Below are 26,358 nucleotides of genomic sequence, written 5' to 3'. Positions count from 1 at the left end.
TGATACCCTCTCAAACGGAGAATTTGAGAGGCACTGGAACAACGTGAAAGTGAATAAAGGACCTTGAAATTAATTGTTTAAGCCTGAGTTTGTCATCTGAATAGGAAAATAGACATTTTTTATGATAGGGTAGGTTATAATAATTTTGTTTATTTGGCTTTTAACATAACCTACTCACGCAACAGTTCATGACCGATCAATTAATGGGAGAGCTCAAAATGGTTATTCCAAGACCCCTGCTTCTCCTGGGTGGTTTATGCCATTTGGAACACTATTCTTCAACAGTGCACCATGCTAGGGATGCTACTGGCAGAAAGCCTATGTTCAACTCAGATGCTGTTCACATGTGTGGTTGCAATTGTGACTGTAAGCACCTGAAATAAGTGATCCATGAGCTAACAGGACCAGCTTCTCCCAAATGCATTTTGGAGGTCAACTCCAAGTGTTCAGACTTTTGACTCATTTCTGCAAAGAGTATTTTACTGTAACTCTCAAACTAGAAAACATTCATCAGCAAATATCAAGCGTTATTTTTTCCCTCATTGGTATTTTACACTGATGGCATCATTCACATTGTTATACCTGTAATTTAGTTAAACACTGATAAAACTATTTTCTGGAGCAGATTTCCTATTCAACTGCAAGACCTTCAAGGTTAGCTTAAAAGGCCTCCATACAAGTGAATCTTTTATTTATCTTTTTCCACAAATTTAATTTACATTTTTAGTTACTGTCTCAAATGACAAGATCTACTAGTGGTAAGAAATGCATCTTCTGAAATGGAAGTTACTTTCGGTGTCCTTTGAAGTGGCTATGCTAATGCATATTCTCACTGAAGAGGAGAAGTAAGGAATAGTGAGGCTAAGAAACAGAACCTTTTCAAGGGCAGTATGACAGAAATCTTACTAGTGATTGAACTAATTCCACTTAACCGAGGTGAAAGTACATGTTGGAAACATCGTATGAACAAAATGCCTGCCCACATTCTTACAACCCCCAAAAAGGGGAGGGGGGGGAAGGAAAAACCCCACCCCTCACTCAACAGAAAAAAAACTCGAAAGATGCTACATATCAAAGTTTTAGTAACACTTGTGACCCATCCTGTCGCTGGGAACTGCATTTGAACTGTATTTTGAGCTAATTAGAGAAGGAGTGCTGTGTATATGCAAGGTTCCACGTGTATGACAACTGCACTTTACAGATTTTTGTATTTCCATGGATTTTTCCATTGCCATGGATTCTTCCTTTTGTGATATGCATCTTGTTAGTTCATGATTAAATATAGGGTAATATCAAGAAACAGAGAACTATTTTTTAAGTATTTCCTTTTCTATTCTTTGCTGGTTCAAGTCAGTATGCTGATAGTACATGCACTTCTCCACTTCTGCTGGTAGGTGGTGGTGGTGGTGAATATAGTTTATCCCTTCTGACCCAAAGTAGGGAACAGAATGGAAAAAAACCCAACTTATGTTGTATTTGTCTCTGGCCTCACCACTCTGTAGGATGCTCCTTGCATTGAAGGAGAAACCTGTGAGGAAGGGAGGTAAAACAATTACAGTAACAAGGAAACATACTAATGCCCAATGCAGTATTCTAAAACAAAGAGCAGAGAACAACTGTGACAACAATTGGAGTAGCACTCGGGTTTTTATCTTCTCATTACTAGTCTCTGGAGGGAACATCAAAGATTAAGATGCCACACAACATCTCTGAAAACAGAGGAGAGCTAAAGCATGACACACTCATTGAGGCTTACGTTTTTCTACACTGCTTCTGTTTTATTTTGATAGAAGAATGTCCCTTCAGAAACATTCAGAAGTTTTACAGACGTTTACTGAAGTCTGCCAAAGCATAACTGTGATTTGAATTACTTATTCCAAGTCCATTTTTTCCAACATAGCTGGTTTAGTAACCAGATGAAATACAGATATTAATATTTCACTGCAGAATTACAAACACCTTTTTAAGTGGAGAAAATATTAAGAAAAAATTACTCTAAACATGAAGCTGCTGTAGTGAAAGACCAGACCAAGAAAAAACACACTGCCATGCCTTCTAAGTTGCTTGCATTCTTACAGCAAAGGACAGCTATAATCCTTTTAATAGATGTGATGAAACTCTTAATAGAAGTAAGTATCCCTGAGGAAACAGAGTTCAGGTATAATTCGAATATCATAGTTCAGTGGGAAATAACTTTTCAGGCAATGTGTAACAGGATCTCCACAGTCTTGTGATCGTGACAAAGAAAGAAAAGTACACCTAACTGGGAAATTTTTCAAATGGTAGATTTGTATGAAAAACTACGAGAGTAAAGATCTTTAACAACATAAAATTGCATGAGATACTTAAGGTATTTTAAACGCTCGCAACCCCCAAAACACATCTACATCATAATTTTAAATAAAAAACACATGATATAATCAGAATTATTTGCTTATGTTCACCTCTGAACAACAGCTAAAGGTAAAAATGAAACTAATAAGAAATAATTACAGTTTATGCCAAAAAAGCAGCTTTGATAAGATTTTAGACCTACAGTCTACGCAAAAAAAAATTTGAAAGTAAAACCTCAAGATACATTAAGAAGCAGTTTTATATTTTAATAACTTTCTCTCTAGATCAAAGTTCTTACTGCAAGCAAATACTACAAATACGATGAGAAACTACACAAATTTTCACGGGATTTCAGCTCAGCTGCATATACTGAACAGAAGCATAATGTGAACATGTTTTCAAAAATTATTCATAGCACTAAAGTCAGGTTTTCTTTACCAGTAACTTAGTTATAAAGAAGAAAAAACCAAATCCAAACAATGTTACCGCTCCCATTTTTACTAGTCTTTTTTCCAAGGTGAGTGCTTTTTCTGGAAGTTTCACTCGGGTGGGGTCATTCTTCTGCTCATGCTGAGGGAGATATTAAGTTCATGTAAAAAGTGCAACAAAGGAAAAAAGTTAGTTTGAAAGCTTCTTAAGTGTGTGATCAAGTACCCAATCTTAAGAGTCTGCATGTATCTAGGATTGATATTGTTTCTTTCTCTCTCTGTGCCCTACTTCAATTGAAATAAGTGTATGCAAACCTTTATCTTATCTGACAATCATTCTGTAATACATGTATTAGAAAATCAAACTGTTTGTTTACAAACTTAATTCCTCAGGAGTAAAACACACTGGTAATAGATGCTAAAAAAATCTAAACAAAACATTTAAACTTCAATGGTCAAATATTTTAACCAGAGCTTTTACCATTTAATTACTAAACCAACTGTTTATTAAAACAGCAAGTTAAATATGTAACAAATTACTCTCCCTTGAAATTAAAGGGAGAGTGGAAAGTACCTTACAAGTGCCTGCTCAGACACATGTTGAAGCTGAGTGGAGCCCTGTCATGAAGTGCAGCAGGGTTAGGTCCCGATTCCTACCTTTGTTTATAAAGCTTGGAAGGCCATCTCATTTACTGTGCTTTCAAAAATTATATGCTACAGACATAACATGTACTGCTGGCAAGTCTTGTAATGACTAAGCTTAGCAAACAGTACTGAAGATTTTAAGGGAATTTATACAAACTTATTATCTAAGAGGTTCAACTGTTTCACTTAAATTGGCACTTCTCATAATAAATGTTTTGATGTTCTACTCATTCAGGAGTGCCCCACCACAAATTAAGTAGCACAAAATTGTTTTGTATTAAAGTCTGCATCAGTGAAATTCATAAAACACCATCATACTTTAATAGAAAAGGAACTGCATTTTTTAAGTAATTAGAAGGGTAATGTTTAACACTGGGTACACAGCCACCGTGCTTCATCCCGACAGCTATAAAACCTGAAGTACAGATGAGAGCAAAGTCAAGTGGCACCTAACTCGGATTCCTCCAGCCCTTATAACTGACCTGCACATACAGGAGGCAAATATATACATACAATTGATTTCTGCATAGGCAAAAAAAGGAACATAAATAGCTAAAAAGTTCTTTGCCACAACCTCAATTTACCTCTTAAACATATTTGGTGTTAAGTGATTTATTGGGAGAAGGCTGTTATATTACATTAAATTTACTTAAACTACAGGAAATTGCATTAGTAGCATTATACTCAAGGTCCGAGTTCCACATGGCTTCGTTCAGCAACAGATTCCTTTCTGACACTGATGCTCCATTTACTCTATCCCAGCAGCCATTCCTTTTACTAGCCTATTACTTAAAATGACCCCATCTGACAAGAGTGTGTCATTGTGTTGGTTTGAGAATGACTGATGTGGTGCTAACATCTAGCCTTGACCTCTCCCACCCTCTTCTTTTGTCACTCTGCAGAGTTATCTGGGATGCCTCCCATTCAATCCATAAAACTTTAGTATCTTCCTTGTAAGTCAATAATTCCAAACAAAAGATTCCTTGATTAAGAAGGAAGAGTGTAAGGATTCAGAGTGGTATTTAAGCCACAGTGGTTGTCCAAGAGCACAGGGATACATTCCACTTAATTCTTTGCTGTGGCAGGAAGAAAAAGACTGACTGTGCCTTCCTTTGGAGACTGTCCACGCTGCTGTGGAATATTCTAGATTATTTCTCATTCTGTTCATGGAAAGGTAGAAGAGGGAGAGGTAGATGCAACGTCCAAGCTACAGACAAAGCGCCTGTGCCAGACCAAGGTACAAAACATTTCACTGATGGATGTCACATTTGACGTTGCACACAGAAACTGGTACACAGTATTTAACAGCCTTACTCACACATACTCACCTTCTCCACCAGGTCCTTCAGCTTGGTAACTTCCTCTCCCAGCTTTTCAATACTGCAAACCAAGTCCTCGCAGACTTCAATAAAAATTTCGGTCGGTGCCCATTGTAGTACTATCTGTTAATAGTTACAGTTATTTGCCAGAATTACTGTAGATTGTGATTTAATATTCTTTAGTTAACGTATCATAAAAGACAGAGTCAGAAAAAGTTTATAATTGCATTTATACTGGGTTTTCATTGTACGATTTATGCACAATACGATCTACTACTCTATCAACCTCTGTGGGAACCTTTCATCACCTTAACTCCCCTATCAATAGAAACATGAAGAAACAGATCTATCTCCTTTAATTGGGTGGCTTAACTCTTTGAAATAAATCATTTTTAAAAAGTGTCCTTTAGAGAAAGAACATTGGGCAGCTCTATATAACTATACAATAATCAAGACTGTTGATGAGTATTCATATTTTTCATTTTACAGGGTAGAATAATATTCTAGAATAGAATAATACACCCTAAATTAATCATTCTTTCTTTAGTTGAATACCTTGTGAGAATTTTGGAGGAAATGCTTATTCATTGTCTGCACAGGAATGGTCAGCTTACTACACTCTTTATTCAACTTTTGAAGAAACTTGAGGAATTCATCTCCACTACAAAAATAAAATTATATTCTGTTATTTGTTAAAAGCTGTAACTTTTTGCAAGCTAAATACTATCTATGCATTTCCAACATCAGCCAGTGAGTGAATCAGACATGCAGTTTCACTGCATAAAAAAAAAAAAAAAAGCCAGTGTCACTTTAACATGGGGTAGTTAAATACTACATTTAACATCTTAGCAAGCTTTGAGGGATTCTTCTCTTCCCCCCTCCTTTTGGAAGGACAACAAATCATTAAGTTATCTGGAATATCTAGCTAGTAAGATGCACCAAAAGCTGAAAAACTGTCACCCAAAAGCTTTTCAGCAACATTCTATTAACCTCCATTTCTGTTTCTAACTATCATCAATCCTGTATTATCAATGAAAGCATTTCATTAACTGCTGCATGTGTAATTTTTAACATACTATGCATAATAACTGCAACATTGTTTTCCTGTGCACGTGTGCATACAGATCACAGTCTTGCATCACCAGAAACACAGAATTTATAGTCAATTTTATGTTGACATATCGATACTCCTGACCTCCAGCTTACATTTTTGAAGATGTGAGGAAAAAAAAATACTGGTTTGCACTTTGGAGTTAGGACTGAAACGACTAGTTTAGAGTCCCTTTGTCTCCAGACAGAAGAATGCAGTAATACTGACTTGGCCCCTGGATCTGGAAATCCATTCATCAAAGTCTAAAATATCTGATGTTATCTATCTTTGAAGAAAATTTATACCTAGTGCTCAAATACAAGCAGGACGACAACTCTGAGAATTAGTTTGATCAGTATCTCCAAAGAGTGCAGAAAAGGATAGGAACATTTAAGACTAATTTCAGTGCTGTTTCTAGAGCTTCCAATGTGACACTGACTCGTATTTTTTTTACTGTAAGCCTCACAGAGTGTTAGTTATGTCATGGTGCTGGCCAGAAAGTTGTTGCCATTGACTGGGCAGAGGAAAGACCGGTATGGAAGAAGATCATCCATTTGTTTTTACAGAGTGAGCTCTCAAACCCTGAAACTCCTGAGAAGTGCCTGTACCTCCAGTAGAAGAGTTTCCACTAGCTGTAAGCCATTCAGGTGAGTACCAAGCAGGGCCAAACCAAGAGACAATTTTAAGTTCCTATTGCAGGACTTCCCGTTATATTTATAGGAGGATTTACATAAATTAATTCAGATCCCAGCATTCTTCTTTTCCCTAGGGCAATCTGCTGCTAAACCTAAATGCAGCATACTCACACCACCTTAACTTGCTGCTGCTTCTGATAGCAAAAAGGTATACGTGAAATTTGCCCAACAGCTAAACTAAGCTACATGCCAGTGTGGTGCAAGTATCTAAACAGAGACCGAATTTAGCCCATAAAAGTTTTCCTTCAACTTTGGCACAAGGTCATTAGCAAGCGAAGTTTCCACCGCTGCTCAGGACGTCCGTGATTTGCAACACTACTGAAACTGTTAAGACTTTAACACTTACATCAGAAATATATAGAAGCATCAGTAGGGATACTGAAGGTTAAAAACCAAGACTGTTCATAGTTTTCATGAAGATGGGGAAGTAAGAAAGCCTATTAGCTTGTTTTTATAAAATAAATTATTATTCATTTCAGAACAATATAACAACCCAATATCTAGGATAAAAAGACAGAAACACTAAACAAAATAATCACATCTGGAGATAGTCTTAAAGTTTCTCCCACGTTACTACAGTCAAGCCACGCTCATGAAAATTTCCTTCTACTTAGATAACTTTTTAGCTGGCTAGGATCAGTTGTAGCACCTTCTGTGTTCTATCATAAAGGAAATTATTTTTGCTGAGAATCCTTCCAGAATTCCTAAAAATAAAGTATGTCATGGGCCAGAAATGGAGTGGGGAAAAAAAAAAGGAAGAGAAAAACATTTATACTTCTCATACCAATAATAGTTCTTAAAAAACATTTTCATAGAATTTTATATCTGTTGCAGTGACATGTTCTTGTATTTGCAAATGGAAATAATGTTTTCAAAAAATAATCACTTTTTAAAAGAATTAATGGCTGTCAAAACACCAGTGGCTAAACAGTGCTAGACACTCTGTGAGTTTATAATCAATCAGTTCAACGTTTTCTACTATGTTAGTTTTTCTATGACTTAATGACTGATTTTCCTTCTCACATAATGACTTTGAACAAGTGGGAAGTAAAATCTTTATATAATAGCATGTAAACATAGCCTATGATTTTAGTCTCAAGGTCAGATTCCTAGAATACATGTCAAGCCATCTTCTAGAAAACTATGCAGTGCTTGCCATAACTGAAATGCTGTCATATTTTGTGTACTTCAACCTTTAATCAATCAATTATTTTCTGGTTTTGAGAACTACATATGATCTAAACCCATAGTGCACTAGGAATTAGATATGTCATTGGTGTGTGAGACTGTACTGGACATCGTGTGAGTTTTTTATTGTATTTGGCCACACATGCAGTGAAACGTTAACTTTTTGTATTTCTCCACGTATTCCCCCTGTTCAAATTTTTAAGCTGTTCTGCCTGAGTGTATATATAAATGCCACTAGGGACCAATCTGAAAAAAGCATACATTTCTAGGATAAAAATGCATGACGCTTAAACTCAGCAAAGTCCTCTTAAACTGCAGCTAATTATCCCTTGCTGAAGGGTCAACATCCTTTTCTAGAGGTGCTTAACTTGGACAGCTAGACACACAGATGCCTGGTCTACAACCTAGCTCAGCAGCAAAGCCTCTACTTTAATAGGAATGGCTCAGGTGCTGTCAGAGTTTTTATGGTGTATCTATATCATACTGGTTTGTATCATATATCATATTGTATATCGTATCATATCATACTGTTTGTGTGCTGGAACTTTAGTCCTTCAGTGTTACAGCACACATACTAGCTTGCACCTGGATTATCTTCTGAAAGTACACACTTGTTTTGATGGAGAAATCTCCTCACAGCATCAAGGTCCTGTATTAGGACATGAGCACCCTGCTCTCCCAGCCCACCTCAGTCTTTCAAGAGCTTCCCCAAATACCTTTTATGATGTCCTCCCACATCCTACAGCTCAAACTTGGCATCTTGCTGCAAAAACGCATCTCAAGCAGGCTGCAAAGCCTCTTTTGTATAAACACAGTAATGGATACAGATACAGGCACAGTACCAGTATCAGGAGCAATCAACACGTATAACGATGACTAGACGGGAGTGGAGTATGTACTAGACATACTCACATAACCAAGGCAAAAGACAATGCTATGGCAGGACCACATCATGACATGACTGCTAGTACACAGTGTCAGTGCGATTCAGCTGCCTCCAAAGGACAGTGACATGTACAGAATGAACTTGAACCCAAGCACGTTCTTTTTGGTCCAGCGAACAACATAACTAATGAAGAGTCTAGCCTTATCGTACCCAAATAATGCAGACAGCTCTCCCCAGTATTTTGGGGAGGGAAGAAATATCTAACAGAGTAGCAACACGGCTGTCAGTCAAAAGGGAGATACACACACTTTAAACAGGAAATGAACCCTTACTTTTCTAGACAGTAGAAAGTTATTTACTGAGCAGTCCAGATGCCAGGAGTTTTTTCCCCCTGTACTACTCTAGCCAGGCCACTACAAACAAGACAACCCAATGCTATGCAAATGCCAGTGGGACTGGGAGGAGAGAAACAAGCAGAGAGAATCTAACTTACTAGTGATGTAGCTACAGTACAAGGAAGGAGTAGTACCTCCAAACCAGTCTTATCTAAGTTAAACAATCACAGTTCAACTGACTAAAGCTTCTAAAAGGGAAGCCACAGCTTTCTGCCCGAGTCCATTTCTAAAACTTTTACAAATTAAAATATCAAACTAATCCTATTTTCAGGAGCAATTCTTCTATAGTTCTGGGAAGTAAAAAGAGGAAAGATACAAGCACAGAATCTAAATGCAAGTCTAGGTCTCTATTCTGGAAAAAGTGGTATTTACACAACAGAATAAAGGATAAGAGGTTTAAGAAATCTTAGGACACCTTTGCACTTAACTATAGCCTTCATTCTTCTTTCTGTGCTGGATGTGGACCATGCTCCACCAGTGCTTAGGGGACTGATGAAGTTTAATAACGTTGCTGAGGGATGTTCCTCAGCTCAGGCTTTCATGGGACTACACAAGACTATACTAGAAGTATAGCAGAGCTGATGCTTAAGGCTGTTAGAAAGGACATACAATGGGGAAAAAAATCAAATTGGAATGGAAGTTTGAAGGAGTGATGCTTTCTTAAAAAAAACAGTTTCCTTATAAACTTATTTCTACTGATACATATAAACTATGATAAGAAAAATACCTTATGAAGTTCTAAATTTGTAATATAAAAAATTAAATCTTTTAGAAACCAGTTAAAACTGCTTCCAGTAGAAGAGAAAAACAAGGAAAAAATCCTGAATCTATACAGAAGTCACATTTATGATTTAAGATAGACATGTACAATTAATTCATCAGTTGAAAATTAAAGCTTTATGCAAAAATTATATGCATCTCTCCCTCCCACACACCTTTTTATTGCATCTTACAATGAGACAAATTTGATTGCAAGACTAACAGAGCCTGCCTGGTCTACAGACACAATGGAGAATTACAGAGACCACATCGTGTGGGGTTTGTAAGGATTCATGACGCTCTTGAAGCATGGGGAAGCAAGGCAGGTAAGACCTCTTTTCCATGGAGAAATAAAAAAAAATCTGCTCACTGAAGCCTATCAGAGAAATTAAAGAATGAGTTAATACTGTAGCCCAAGAAGCCAGTTTCAGAGTTTATGATATGAACATAAGGTAGCGAAAACCCTGCACAGGCCACGAAACCTTGTTTGAGGTACAAAGAACTCATCACTCAGAAAGATGGCCAAAGTAGTAGCATATAATGGCAACATCACCCATAAACAGATTCCTACAACAGGAATCTATGCTTCCAACTTTCTTTGTACAAAACACACCTACCACCAGCTCTCATAAGCCACTAACTGGTGTATTCTCATGAACGTTACGCATGGGATAAGATGTGAGAGAATTTTACCTTTGAGCTACAGAAAACAGTGCAGTCACCTTAAATAGTTCATATTTCAATTCCACTTCCTTAAATATAAAGCTAGTACCTCAATTCCAGCTTCATCACTTCAGGGAGGTCTCCAATTCTTATTTCTTCCACTTGTAGCTCATTAATAGCATCTAGGAGCTTCTGTTGATCTCCAGGATTTGTAATGCCAATCTAAATTTAAAGAGTAATTACAAATATGATTTAATACTTATTAGACAAAACTACAGTACCATTTATTGTGAGTGTTTTTAATTACTGAGAGGCAAAAGAAGTTGCTTTTAAGTTACTGCAACCAACTACAATGTATGTAACTGCCAAAGGAAAAAACAGAACCACAGAAAGTATTCAGTGATGCAAAACAAAATTAGAAGAGCTGAGGAAGAGCCAAACTGAAATTGCACAGGATAATAAAAAAATCCATTTAAGTTTTATAAAAAAAATAGTAGCAATTTTGGTAAGTATCCTTGTGTTGTTAGGATGTTATGCTCATCTATTTCAGAATCATCTCAGTCATCTCTTATAGCAAAACAGTCAATCATCATGACAGTGATATCGCATTAACTCAGAAAAAAAGGAAGGAAACTATGAAATCAGCATCAAATGGAGAATTTTACAGAAAGAGGCTAGATTTTAAGAAGGGCTTTTACAAGCTTTTGGGTGTGTATTTTTTTCCAGTTAGAGAAACTGGTCTCATGTTTGCAGTCTCCCAGCTTTCTGTAATTATTGCAGACAGAATTTTGAATGAAGAGATGACAATACACATCAGATCAAAATGCCAGGCAGTCTCTTCCTCGGATAGCGCTGTGCAGCAATCCTAGGGAAGAGAAGGTGCCTAGAGAAATGCTTGCTTTGTGTGAGACTATCATTTCTGACGCCCAGTGTTCATTGTGGCTCCATAAAACAGTCCTCCAGGTTCTCCACCAGGTGTTCAGAAAAGACAGGTAACATGTAACTACGGGCTCACAACTGTGTCTTTAAACGTTTCAAAATCATGTTATAACTCTAAACACAAGTAATTCTTCAGTAATGTAAAATCCCAACAAGATTAACTGGGAGTTTAACTACAGGTGTCAAGAACTTTTGAGTTTCCAATAGGTTGCCGTGGGCACCCGAACAAATTGTACTCAAGTCTCTTTGGTAAATATCACTAGCAGCCTTAAGGGAGAAAGATCTGGGTTTCCTAAAAATAATTTGCTTTATGTCAAGCTGTAAGTTTGCTCAATTTACGAGTTCTCAAGTTTGTGTTGTGGGGCCCTATCTGATATGAACTGTTTTCTTAATGTTTACAAAGCATTACAGCTGTCATTTCATGATGCTGAAGTAAGCTATTTATACAAGAGCAGCAAGTTTATTTTAATTATAATTAACAAATCGGATGAGCTCTTCCGAGGCCAGAATGGCAGTTATTCTTGAATATTAAGACTATCTTGCTTAAAGCAGGAACTACTGTGAAGATTGAGATTGCTTTTGACTCCATATTCTCATTCCTGAAACAAGCAAATCAGGATACAGCTTTCTGACCAGCTTAGCAGAAAGACATTGTACTTTTGTTTCCCTATAACTAAAACATAGCTTCATCCTTCTGCAAAATGGACCAGTGACTGATCACCACCACATCTTGAAGATATGGTTTAGGAAGTAAGGAATGTGATAAAAGTCATCACAGATAAAGCCTTCCATCACCACAGTAATTCTGAATTTAGAGGTACTAGGTGCAGAACTTAGAGAAAGTAGATAGACTTTCTAGTCTAGAATCTAGTCCAAACTACTTCCCAATGCACATACTTTCCCTTTCCAGACCATCTCTGCTGAACGTGAGGGTTACCCTGACTATTCATGCAAAGACGAATACATGGAACAAGCACAGTGCAAGATGACCTTCTTCCTTATGGTGGTTAAGCAAGCTTTTAAGTTGGTGTTGGTTCAATTACACTCTGCAATCCAAATGCAAATATTACTGTGAAGTGGCCATACGTTTAAGAATACACAAGTGTTGTACAAGAACTTGTTTATATCTGTAAACCAGACAATGTACAGTCTAGATTTTGATTTTAGGTACACCAACTCTAGCAGCATCCGTTTTATTCTTTACTTAAATAAATAAATAGCCTCCCTGAAAATCCAGGCCCTAAACTCACGCTCCAGCAGCAACATGACTTTTCTGTCATCTTTTAGATGGAAACGAAAGAAGAGGCGAATAACAGATTGCCTCAACACATGAAAGATGACATACTTCTCAGATAAAACCAGTGAAGTTATGAATGAACTCTTACATCCTTGCCATCTAGCCCAAGTGGCCACTATTTTTAATAACATGACACATATTAAATGTTTTTTTTTGTGGTGAGGAGGGGCAGAGGAAGGAGAGTCCTGGAACTGTGATATGGAAGCACACAATTAGAGAATTATCTGGGCTATGAAGTTAAACTTCTGGGTTATATTTTGAATTTTGATGTGTCAACTTTTCATTATGTATTCTCAAATCCAGAACAGGATGCCAATTTGTCCTATTCTAAACTAATAAACATGTGAGAAAGGAACCTTCTTAGTCCTAAATGCGTCCAGAAGTAAAATTACTTCTGTTGCTGTCTTGTGAGACAAATGCTCAAAAAAATAGACAAAAAAGATCGGAGTGTTATGAGTAGCACAGAACCAGGAAAAAACCTCCAAAAGTTGAATAGACACGTCCCAGTATATTGAGCAGACTTGTCTCAGTATGGAACAGTTTATAAACTTAAGGAATGCAAAGATTTCAGCTTGAAAGAGTCATTGTTTAGGCTCTGTTGTAGAATACAGATAAAGATATTTACAGAGAAAATATCTTTCTGATATTGTTTGATGGAGGAAAGTGTATCATGTTAGTGACAGGATTTCTCCCCAGTTCTCTGGATACAAAGCAGCTTGGTTCAGAGGAATCCATCAGAGGTCATTAATCTTTGTAGTAATAAGATCCAGGCTCTTTAAAATAGCTGGCTGTTAGTTGAAGATCTGCCATCACACTAAAAACTTTCAACTCTGGAGTTACGAGGAAACAGATTAGATTTGTTCTATCAGCAGTGTGGGGAGAAACTGTTAGTAGAGCTCTAAAACTAGACTGCATCAAGAATTTAGGATAACTTATGAAGTGCTAATAAGCCAGGAGCGTTATGTCATTTTTAAAATTCTCAGTTGAAGACTCACTAATTAATTTATGTCCATGCACAAAGCACAACTTATTTTCCAGGAACTGTTTCCTGCTGTTGCAGAGCTAAGAGGCAAAATAATTCTGTTCCTATATATATTATCTTCCTGTGAAAGAGCAGCTGATCCAGGTATTTATTTCAGTTTGTCTAAAAAAGCCCTCTTTATAATAGGGAGCCTCAAACATGTTAGAATACTGAAACAGAAGTTACAGGTTTGTGTGAAATTATGCCTGTTCAGTGAAGGAATCATAAAGCTTAGCCATTCACTAAAGTTCACAATTCCCTCCCCTTCCCCCAATGTCCCCAAGACAAAACCAAGTAACTATTACAACATCAAAACAGGTGATCAATATGAACATATACTCAGATTTGCAGTTTAATACAATCACGACCAAGACAGCAGCTCTCACAGTGATCTCTTTTAGGAGCAAAACTCCTGTCAACGGGGGCTTTAGGATTCATAAAAATGTTGTCCAGTGGGCACAATTCTGAGGCTTCAGAAAAGCAGTAACATCAAGAAAAGCAGTAATATCAGAACACACTGACATGCCTTATAAAATTTAGGTCTAACCGAACCCTTAAAAATCTCTTCATCGCCAAAACTCCCTATGCGTGTACCCTCTGAGAACACAGAATTACTTCTGAGCTCTGTCAAAAAACAAATTCTACTCAGTTACAAGACAGAACTTCACGCAAAACTTCCCTGTGACACAAACTCTGAAGGAGTATTAACATCTGTATGCAAATGGTGGTTCCAGCTGCTACAGCACATGCCTCCTTGGTATCAGAATAGGGTGAAAAAAGCTGACACTAAGGACATGGCTAGCATCCATGGCAGGGAGCAGGCTTGAAGCAGCTATTTTAATGAGGTGTCTTTGGTATCCCCGACCAAGTACAGAGTGCTCAGAAGAATCCTGAAGCCTGAAGTACTGGTAGGTTGTTCCAAGGAGACTCCTATAATTAGATTTTATTATGGCATCCTCCTGTAAGCACCGGAAGTCTTTCATTTCCCAAAGGAATAATTCCAGCCAAGATTAAGGAAAAGCAACCACCCTATCTCAACTGGAAACTGAAACCTTGTAATAATGCATCACATAGCCCTGGATAACAGCAAAATACAAACCCTCCCGGCTGCTGTAAACTGTAACAAAACAAATATTTTCTCCTCCTTTTTTTTTTGGTAAGGTTTTACAAACCTGTGCAGGATATGAGATTCCACAATGTAAGAGAGCTCTCATTTTTCCAACAGAAATTATCACCTCACAAAGGAGGACCACATTTAAAATAATTGTTTAGGATTATCTACTGCTAATCATGGCACTGATTTCCTTTCAGGAAAAACATACTTAAATACTAAAAATAGTAACAACTGAAATTTAAAACGGGAGCTATTTCCTGCTCACCCCAACTCCCACATCATTGCAGCAAAGAAATATTGGGGACTTCCATTTCATAGTCAGATCTAGGCAGAGAAGATGCAAGAATTCAACTCACAGAACTCAAGGCTGATCTGTGGGATTACATGCTTTAGAAAAGGTCTGACTATATTCATGTTAAAATTCAAGAAGTTGCAGAAGATTCTGAAAATAGATCTTAAAAAAATTTCTCTTTATAAATGTCTAACCTTGTAAGAATTTGTCATTAAAAACATTTAAGAAAGAGGACAAAACTAAATTAAATTCTAAAGTAGTAAACTGACCTGTATTAACTCATGTTTTTGCATGATCAGAAGTTGTCTTAAAGCTATGTCTCTTTCCTGTATAAAACAAAGGGTTGTATGCCATCAAAAAAAGAATTTCAGAAGAAAAGTTTTCACTTAATTTTTATTTTTTTCACTTGCTTTACTTTAGCTTGCAGAAACAGAAACAGCTACAGAACACCATTATTGAAGTAATGAAAGAGTTGTCTAGTTTAGAAACACTACGTTGTGGCTAATGCACATAATCAAAATTAAGCAATCCAATCCAGTTCATTGCAGTTTAACTTAACACTTTATATATAAACTTCTGTTTAATATATTTATTTGAATTAATATACTAATAGTGATAGAGCTTTTTTTTATGCTGTAGGTACATTTTGCTTTCATGGATTACTTTACAGACAGCAGATACACCACAAACTTACCTTCAATAATCCTATTATGTGTTCTAGACCAAGACCATGTAAAAACACTTCCATATCATCAAGAGATGAACAGGAACTGCAAATGTAATTAATAAGATTTGAGATGAAAACAGTGGAAATTAAAAAAAAGAGACATCCAGAACACAATACTATAGAAAAGCTCCCCAGACAGAGTACCGGGGAGCAACCTAAAGTTTTACACAACTACTGATGACAGTAGTATCTCATAAGCATCATGGGGTACAATTTAATCTATCAAAATTTTATAAACGCCTTTTCTGTCTAGTGAGTTGAATTGAGCTTAAAAGGAACGATTTTCATAAATAAATGAAAGTTTAAGTTGCAAAATGTCCCAACTGAACCTTAAAGTTGGGTCGCAAAAGCCTGAAAAATTTGGAAGTAGGGTAAAGGAAGATAACTATTCTTATCAGATAACATTCATAGAAATTGGATTCATCCTACAACTGTTACCCTTCTGGTTCCATTTAAACCAAAAAAGGTAATCAAGAAAACAGGAATGTCTACAATTAAAGATAGTGGAAATTAATCCAGTATAAAATTTGTTGTCAGATGACTACTGTTCAGAAGGTAGACCAAGGAAGTAGTATAACCCACTGTAGGTTCAGAGTTTAACATTTATAAACAAAGGTAAAATACAATTTTGATTCCCTGCCCTACCAAAACATATAAAAATATGAGGGGGGAGAAAAAATAAATCCAAACAGCTTTCAACAATCAGACGAACAACTGCAATGAACAGAATTAAACCAAAAAGCAAATCATAGGAAATGCAGAAAGGACTACTACAATTGCTACAGTGAATCTTTTGCCAAAACCCCGCCTTAAGAGATAGCGTGCTCCATCTTATTGTAGGCCCTGACATGAAGGCTTGCTCCCTTTTCAGTTCAGACTTAAAAAGCTCCTATTAAAAGCTGTAAAAGGAAAAAAAAAAAAAAAAAAGAGAGACAAGCAAACACCCTCCCCCCTCCAAAAAAACCCCCAAAACCAAAACCAAACAAACCTCTCTGAAAATTATTCTGAATACATAAGAAAATTTTTCAGGTTTGCGCATTGAGAATCTGGCATTCCAGGATTTCTGGTATTTCAGTATACTTATCCCTTCATGAGGATGGACACCTATCTGAAGGAGGTGATGCCACTTCCACGCTGTAACAAGTCAATAATTCTGTAAGCATGCCTTCCGTCAGTCAGCAAAATATAGAGTTTAAAATAATCCCTACCATGAAGCTGTGTAGAATTGTGTTATCCTCTGTCCAATTCCTCCCCTCTCAACACACAGACAGCAACAGTCTTTCAAGTAAGCAATTCACATATACATCCAAACATTTTATGTACAGCCAATGCCCTTCAACTGGCAAGAGGAGACTGTGTGTGTGAATGACCTGCAGTGACAAAATGTTGTCATTTAGGCAAAGTGCCCAGTTTGCACAGGTTTAGGGAGTCCTTGGGTAACTCGAGGCTTTAGGTTCTGCTAAAGGTGCAAGGAAAGGACATTTTTTTCCCCAGGATCAAACAAAGGGCTATTGAGCATCCAGACAATAACTTGAAAGACTCTGAACCACAAAAGGACCTAATCGAGGAGCTGAAGAAAGCAAATTCCTGACAGGTATGTGCATTTCCTCATACAGGCCAGGGCTCAGGAGCCAGCACAACTGTCTAATTTGGATGGCAGAGAGCAACGACTGAAGCTACATTCACTACCTAAGGATGACAACAGCAAGGACGGCCAAGTCATACTCACTGGCCCTGCATGATAGGGCACAATTGATACCCGGTACCAGATGATGCGTTAGGAGCAACTGAGAGAACAGGGACTTGAGAAGACAACATGCAATGCCTGTGATGAAAATTATGCAGGCAAATGGCAGGAAGGAGACATCCAGCTCAGGGAACTGATGGAGTAAACACAGGTATCAGTGTATCTCTTGACTATCACTAGATGAAAAAAATTCCAGCTCACTAGGGGGTGGGTATGTGTGTGTGTGGAAATGGGTAAGATACATTTGTAAGAACAGACGTTTAACAGCCAGACATCTGGTATACTACAGGGGACTGTTTCCTGAAATCAAGAGTTCTATAATTGCCAGAAATGCTCAAAGTTATGAAACATCAGGACTAGCTATTGTTAATATAAAAATCCTTGAGCTTGACAGAAATGTCTGTTCATACAAACAAATCAGTTGCTCATCTGAAGCAGAGAAAAACAGTAGAGTTTAGAAAAAGACTACTGAAACACTGCAAAAATCTTGGAAGCCCAAGAATTGCCTAATACAGAATTACATTTGCATAGCTAGACATCTGGCTGCCACAAAGTATTTTAAGTGGTCCTCAGGATTTCAGTGTCTTATTTTAAAAGCTTTTCAAGATTACCCAAACACTGGTAGAATGTCCTCTAGCCACCAGCAGGTTTCAACAGCACTAAATCCATTTGGAAAACTGCTGCATAGTGTTAGTTTATTTCCTTATACCAGAAAAAGCCTGGGAAACATCCTAAACAATGTAAACTTTTAAAAAAAAGAGAGAGATCTGTTCTAACACTGAGGTCATTAAGTACATTATCTATGGACATAAGTCTTTGTGAAGAGCGGTAGAAGACCAATATATTTAAAAGCATGTCACCTTCATGGCAAGTATACAGAGACTCAAAAGATGATCCCCAAGGAGCAGATGGATCCCACAGAAGACCTGGTTCATAGATGGGGAGATATACCTGGAACACCACCTTCAGGAATCTATGAGTAGTAAGATGCAAGAACAAAGAGGACAGACAGCATAGGTAATTGATTTTACCATGCAAAGCCTTCATCCCTCTGCTGCAAGAAGTGCTTCCAAGATGATTGTGGTTGAAGCATCAGAGAATAAAAATCTGATTGACATACACATTCATCTAGCAACAGAACCTGGTGAGGCTTTGTCCAAACTGAGGTACTCTGTCTGAGACTACCTCAATGTGAACTGCTACCTAGTGAACTGCCATCAGCCTAATGATATAAAACTAGAGCATTTCAAATTCAGCATGACCTGGCTGAGCAGGGACATAAAGAATCAATCTGATCCACTGGAACAGACTATGGACACTGGAAGTTGTTTTCTCAGGACCATGCAGCTAAAGCTCAAGGAGGCAAGTGGATGGTTTGTTGAGGACTTCTTAGCCAACATGTTCCGGGACAAAACCGTATCACAGATCTTCGAAGTTGTTGAAGCAGGGGCTAATTTCAGTCATAGGACACCCGAAAGCTTCACAGTAAGGGGCAAGCTATGCAAAAAGTTCTAGAGCTTAACTGGTGTTCATACTCAATTTTGCAAGTTATATATGCATAAAAAAAGAAAAGGGCATAGCTCTTCCTGGTGGCATGAAGTTGAAAACAGCATTCAGTGAAAGCACCAAAAATTTAAAATCAAATGAAGACAAGCACACAACAAGGAGTATCCAACAGGCAAGCATACAAATTTAACAGAGCTGAAACGAAGCGACATAGGACCCTGGCTCTACTATACTTTACACCAACTGAGAGGATGCACTTTGTTTATAATGCAAAAGAACTTTGCAATCTTGGAAAAATTAATAGTACATTAATATACTTATTGTGGACTCTTGGTAGTGCTCTAAACAATACACAATATATAACAGTACAACTTAATCATCGATATGAACAAATACAATCTCTTAGGAATGTTTATAAGCCAAAATTACACTATGACTGTATTTACCCAACTCTGTGGTCAGGAACAGCTGTCAGAAATTTGTAGATAGCCTCTTGCTTAATCGTTTCATCATATCTCCCTTGCAAATGATTTGCAGCCAAAGAGAGTAAACTATAAATCTGGAAGAGGAAAAATGAATTATTATTCAAACTCAAAATGCATACAGAAATACACAGGAGTAAGACTACAAAGAGTTCTATCATAAATTACTACTTACAAGGAACATGAAACATCTGCCACTTGTTCTCTGAAGCATACAACTACAACGAGGAGTTAAGATTAAGCCTACAGAGTTGGTCAAGAGCATTTCTGAATTAACCAAATTCAGAGCAAAACAGCGTATATAACATAGTCTAAAAAAGTTAGCATCCGTCACTACAGAAGCAGTAATGCACAAACATACTAATTTTTGTGGTTTGTAGACAAGAGCTCTACACGCTCAAGGGAATAAGTTGTCTAAAGAGCACAAGGCATATGACTATTTTAATGTCTTTATTTCCAGCGCATATATGGACCCAATATTTAGCAATTCACAACTGACAATTTAAGTTAACTATATCTGACAGACAGGGATTCTTTCAGCTGATAAAAGAAGCAAGCCTTCCGCCAGACATCACTATGCATCAGTGATGGATTCCAGAAACTGAATTGCCCCTGTGCGAGTTTTGAGATAGTTACTAGAAAATCCAGCAAAACAGGTAGAACTTCAATAAGCCTAAAGGAATGATGAAACCACTCTCCTGAAGTTCAGGCGACTAGCCAGTTGTGTGTGTATATATATACACACACATATATGTATGTGCAGTTGGTTGACCCTTGCTGGTAAATAAGCTCCTACCCAGTCAGTCAGTCACTCTCCCCCAGCACAATGTGGGAGAATCAGAAAGGTAAAAGTGAGAAAAAATTAGTGGGTTGACATACCTACAGTTCAATAAATGAAGGGGAAAAAAACCAAAACTCGAAGTGATGCAAAGGCAATCACTCACCACCTCCCATCATCAGACCAATGCCCAGCCAGTCTCCAAGCAATGGCTACTCTGGAAAAACTCCCCCAACAATTTTACTGCTGAGAATGACATTACATGGTCTGGAGTATCCCTTGGGTCAGTTTGGGTCAGCTGTCCTGGCTGTGCCTTCTCCCAACCTCTTGCTTACCCCCAGCCTACTTGCTAGGGGTGGGGAGCAGAGTGAGAAACAGAGGCAGCCTTGATGCTGCAGAAGCACTGCTCAGCAATAACTAAAATCCTGGTCTGTTATTAATACTGTTTTGGTCACAGACCTAAAACACGGGCTGTTAGGAAGAAAAATAACTCCATCCCAGCCAAACCTAGTACAATATGTACGAAAAATATCTCCCCTCTCAGACACAGTTTCTGCAGACATAGTCTATACGACAACCCAAGTCTTTATGTCAACAGCCCTGAAGAGCAGACCCCCAAGCTCGAAGAAGTTCATGACCATTACGTATCTCAATACCATCTGCAAGGCTTTGCAGTAAGTGTGTGAAAGTTAGCACTTCACAGGTCAAGAGGCAGGACCCACCTCTCATGTGCAAGAAGCCTGTACTCCCTCCATGTCAAAGTCACGTTATAAGATTATATGGCCATAGCCTGCTGAACCAGTCATTTATCAAAAGGCAGAAAGCATTTGTAGCCCCTTTCAGTAACCTGAGCTAACAGATCACTGAGCCTCAAACACCGATCTTGCTAGCCTACACTGACAGCTTTGTGCATAGTTATCATTTTTGCTCCTGCCTAGCCCTGGGAGTCTGACAGGCAAAAAAAAAAAAAAAAAAGAAAGAAAGAAAGAAAGAAAGAGAAGCTGTAAAGTGAATTAAAATTCACATACACTTTTGAAGAGCCACTGCAAAAAACCCACATCATTGATAAAAGCAACTCAAAGCAAAATACACAGAAATTTGGTCTGATTGATCCACCATTGATCATTAGGTAACAGCAATAAACAGATTTATTTTAGGAGAACATATGTTGACTTCAACAGCTCGCTCTTTACATTGATAATTAGTGGCTGCTCTTCCAATGATTTGATGACCAATTTACAATATTTTTCATCTTATTCCCTCCCGAGAATGGATTTTGAAGATGGCCAGTACCAACTCCCCCTCCTTTTTAGCTTTAGGCTTTTCACTTCAAATTCTATCAGAAACTATATACTGCAAATTAGTTTGATACCTGCATTCTCTCACGTACTTTGGCAGACAGGAAAAAACCCAACATATTATTTTTCTACTTCTCAAATCAACATTACTGACATGAATATTCTCATGTTCTGTATTCTAAATCTGAAGTCAAGGATTCTGAAAAAAACCAAAACTGTTCCCAAAACATTGTATCATTTAAAGGCCTGCAAAAAGTTGGGATATAACAGAAAATAGTTTATACAGATGTAATAGCACAAGTATTCAACTAGCTGCTCTAATTTAGTTATTAAAGTAACACTTCTACAGAAAATGATACAGTTAATGAACAGATTTGAGGCAAAACACAGAATCTGCATGTCAAAGAGAAATGAAATACCTCTGAATGTTTATTGCTTTTTGCTAGCTCTGCTGCTGTTTTCTCATCCTTAGTCTGTAGATTTTTGTCAGCTCCCAGCTCAAGCAACTTAAAAATTACACTTTTATGTCCATGCTGTGCTGCCCATATTAATGCCTGCAAAGAACAACTTTTTTTTTTTACCAAGGTTACATATGGAGCAAAAAAGAACAGAGGTTCAATCAATAATGCAACTTTCACAAGTTCTTACATGGCAGAATCTGGAGACAAAGTAATGCAAAACAATCTCAAAGTGGTGTTAAAGCAGACAAATACACCAATGAGTATTTCTGAGGAAGTTGAACTTAGAAACAAGTTTGTGGGTTCTTGCTTTTTAAATTTTTTATCATTAATCACAACACACAGAAGTGAATCACTTACTGAATATCCATTTTCATCCTGGGCATTTATGTGTGATCCATGAGCGACGAGAAGAGCAACAACCCGAGGATAGCCTTTTCTAGCTGCATACATCAGTGGAGTCATTCGTCTCCTGAAAGAAAAGGGGGTGGGTGAAAAAAATTATTTCAAGATATCAAAATCCAACTGCTTTATCAAGTAGAACACCTCAATTCTGTAAAGATTCTCTGTTTTACAGAAAAACTAAGCAGAGGGTGAAAGTCCCAAATACCACATTCACGTTTCAGCACAAGTGTTAACTTAACAGAATGTACAGATTCAGCAACTCGTTTATGTCCAGTTAGCATTTTTAAAATATTTTAATATTTGGCATTTATTTCCTGATTGAAATGAAGTCAAGAAGTCGACAAATGTCCTTCACAAGAAGGAAACTTAGAGGAAACTAAACAAATTTCTTCCAGGAGTTTAGAATATAGACTTATAATACTTCTGGGAGAAAAAGTAAATAAATAAAATCAATCTTTCATCACCTCCAAATTAGAGTAGTGGATTAAATCACAAATAACGTTAACACATCCCAGCTATGAAAGACGGTAGCTTGGTGACTAAACCATTTCTGGTTTGGTTCTGAACTACACAAAACCAGTTTTTAAAGACCATCTCTCCTGCTGCTAGCACCGGCCCAGTGGCAGGCCTCTCATTTAGCACATGGACCAGCTTAATGAGAAGGAAATGGCCACAACTGCAGATCACCGTTTTCACCCTACTAAAAGTAAAGAATATCAGCAAACCACCCATTTTTTCCCCTCAAAAAAAAAGTGGCGGAGACTTTCATTTTTTACTTCAAAAAAAAGGACACAGCTTAAGTGATGAATTCTCCATACAGTTTAATTTAAACCCAAAGTTCTGAAAAGAAATATGCAGTTTCGTGGAGGACAAGTTGTAAATCGCAACTGAGTATTTAAAAGGAAGAATATTAAGAACAGCAACTATGTACCTACTTGCAAAACCCTCTCTGGTAAAAACAACGTAAGCCAAAGAATCACAAGTCACACAACTCTTGCTGGTGTGCAGAGATGCAGTGCAACGGCGCAGGGTGCACACATATTACGAACATTCAACCCCCCCCCCCAAGTATGCCTGAGAGGAGTCTTCAGAGAACTACATGCAAATATCATCCTGAAAAATTCTTAACTTTTCAAGTACTAAAACTAAATGCATGTCAAAATATTTCTGTCCTTCATCCCATTTTTGTTTTCTGTTCCCAGAAGTGCATGTGTTGACGCTTTCTCTGCTACATATACTACTGTTTCTTACAATTTCTGAAGCAGCAAGTACTTACAGACACCACCTTTCCCATTATTCTTTTTTTTTTAATATCCCAAAACTACGATGACAACGGTCTATTGATCTTATGCTTCTAGAGATGCTTATAAGATGAAGCCACTGTGAATTGCTCTGAGTGTTTTGAAAGGGAAAAAAAATTGCTCAAAAGCTTCGAAAAGTATCTTTCCAGATGCCTGACACTTATGCTTTGATGGAGTAAAATTGCAGAATTAAAAAAAATACAGTGTTGGAGGACAAAAATGTGGATTTTCTGGTCACTATGAAGTAATAAGAGTTAAGCTAAAATGTTTCACTAGTGATGTTCAATTAAAATTGATTGTATCTCAAAATGCAGTATTTTTTCCCGAAAAGCTATCATGTATGGCTTTTAATGGACAGCTCTGTGTCAAAAATCTGCTGTCAAAAGATTATGCTATCTTGTTAAGATATACTTGAGAGGAGGATCGCTCTTTCCAATATAGTGTTTCTTAATAAGTTCAATACAGATCACTAGAGGGACCCCGAAAAGCATATGTAAACCAAAGCAGCTGTCTTAAAATACAGACTTTCTGCTTCTTTCCACAGTAGTGCTAGAACTAAAGCTTTGCTTATCTTTGCTTGTTATTGCTTATTCACAAAAGGATAATATTTTGTCTTACACAAACACAGTTAAGAAAAGAATCCAGTCATATTACAAATCTGAAAGAGACTTATGATAGAGGGGAAAAAAGTTAATTACCTTGAGATGCAAAATGAAAGGTAACCAGGCCTTCGAGACATATCGTCCGTAAGAGAAAGGAACTTGTTAATGAAAAGACTTGCATCAGTCTATAACTAATTCAATTTAGTCCATCAACAATGCAAAAGCAGTTGTTGTGACTGAATATAAGGAGACATTTTTACCATGGGGCACAGTCCATCAGTGGAACTGGTTGTTCAGAGAAGTTTTGTAGTCTCCATCTCTGGTGGTGGGTTTCAAGACCAGAGGGCAACTTAGCCCAATGTCAGAACAGAGGTGGCTTTGAGGAAGAAGTTGGACTACAGACTTCCTGAGGTCCCTTCTGACCTGAATTACCTGTGATCTATGAAGATTACAATAAAAATAGAGAAAAAGACTCTACGAACTGCCCCTGTAACTTAACAACTGATGAGGTAGCGAGATATAGATATCTATATACAGACATATACAGGTATCTGTAGATATCTGTATTTTAAAGAATGAACATAAGTTGATTAAAACCTGATAATTTGTAGCAACAGAAATCATACTTGCTTGTCCAATGCAGACACTCGCTCCCACACTTAACTTCTACTATTCAGTGGCAGGCAGCCTTTGACAGACTTTCCACGCTATCACCTTTGAAGTATTTACATGTGACTGCAAAACCAGTCCATTCATGCCTGTTTTCATTTTCATTTCTTCTGCTCTCAACTTTTTTTTTTCCAACTTGCACACTGCTACTACCTCATAATTACCTTCTGCTTTTTCAAAGGAAAAATACCAAACAAAAGTCCAGAGGCTACAGAACAATCTTTTCTCCAAAGAACATCATGTAGTGGTTACAGCTGTACAATACTGCAGATATGGCATCTGAAATCAAGGCAACAACTCAATGACATTAATGCTACTGAAAAAGTTTCTCCATTTTTAAGTAAAACCCAATAAACATAATGATTAAAAGGTCTACCAACATGAATACGCAATTAGTACTTCAAGTGTTCCTTTTTAATGTTAGAGTTTTAATTTCAAAGGCCAGAAGCTGTTTCAGGATAGAATTGTATATAATAATAAATTGCAACTGCATTTATGCACCACTATATATGAGGGGGGTACCGTTTAATGTCTTGGACACATGCTGCACAGGCACAACCTCAGAAAGCAAGGTCCACTTACACGTACATCCACAAGAGGGAGACTACAGCATTAGGGAAAACAAATACTGTTTTCCTAACCCTGCAAAGAACCCAGAAAAATACAACAGCAAGCTTTAAGATGCCAAATCCACCGTTTCTTGCTAATGTTGAAGAGAAATTAAATGTATTGGTACATCTTACTGCAATCTAAAAAAGTACATAGAAACCGTAGATAAATCCAGATAAAATATATAAAGAATCCTTTATAACTGTGCAGACATTCATGTTTCAGCAGTCTGGCTTGCAGACAATCTTCTTGTCCAAACACCTGTGAAGTCCTTTTGCATGGCACAGTTTGCCACATGACATTTCCCAATATTGAACATGATACTCAAGTGATAGTCAATAAAGAAATAAATAAAAATCTGAAAAGGCATATAAACAATTTATTAATTAAGCATGATGTCTGTTCCAACTATGTTTGCTTCTGGCTAAATAATAAGCAAGTAATTCTTCGCTGGTCTCATGCAAATGAAGGGGGTTTTGTTTGTTTTCATCTTTAGATCTCCCTGCTTTTATGTTAAGGCTGGAGAAAAAGACAAAACCAAAAGGTTTTTCAGTTTTCACAGCCATTCAAGACTTTATGTGTGACATCTAGAGAAGATACAAGAGGTTCTTACAGGCTCGCTTCATCTTTATCCTGTCAAGAAAACGAGGTAAAACATAATCACAAGAGAGCAAGCTGAGCCCTAAAAGCTATCATTTGGAGTCTCTTACC

The 26,358-nt window shown here is 37.3% G+C and overlaps 1 protein-coding gene across 1 annotated transcript in view; it reads right to left on the bottom strand.

The window, feature by feature from the left end:
- Positions 1-1,757: 1,757 nt before the first annotated feature.
- The window catches only part of ASZ1 (ankyrin repeat, SAM and basic leucine zipper domain containing 1), a 40,975-nt gene continuing 16,374 nt past the window's right edge, over positions 1,758-26,358 (bottom strand). Inside the window, exons 5-13 of the mRNA XM_075742846.1 lie at positions 22,422-22,533; positions 22,023-22,157; positions 19,492-19,604; positions 15,760-15,835; positions 15,335-15,391; positions 10,512-10,624; positions 5,282-5,387; positions 4,736-4,849; positions 1,758-2,904 (exon numbers count right to left, since the gene is read on the bottom strand). Of these exons, the coding sequence (XP_075598961.1) occupies positions 2,758-2,904; positions 4,736-4,849; positions 5,282-5,387; positions 10,512-10,624; positions 15,335-15,391; positions 15,760-15,835; positions 19,492-19,604; positions 22,023-22,157; positions 22,422-22,533 (973 nt within the window). The 3' untranslated portion in view covers positions 1,758-2,757. The remainder of the gene's footprint in view (positions 2,905-4,735; positions 4,850-5,281; positions 5,388-10,511; positions 10,625-15,334; positions 15,392-15,759; positions 15,836-19,491; positions 19,605-22,022; positions 22,158-22,421; positions 22,534-26,358) is intronic.

The sequence above is a fragment of the Balearica regulorum genome, chromosome 1 (assembly GCF_011004875.1).
Source record: "Balearica regulorum gibbericeps isolate bBalReg1 chromosome 1, bBalReg1.pri, whole genome shotgun sequence".
Classification (NCBI taxonomy): Eukaryota; Metazoa; Chordata; class Aves; order Gruiformes; family Gruidae; genus Balearica; species Balearica regulorum.
This window is presented reverse-complemented; position numbering and strand designations above follow the sequence as displayed.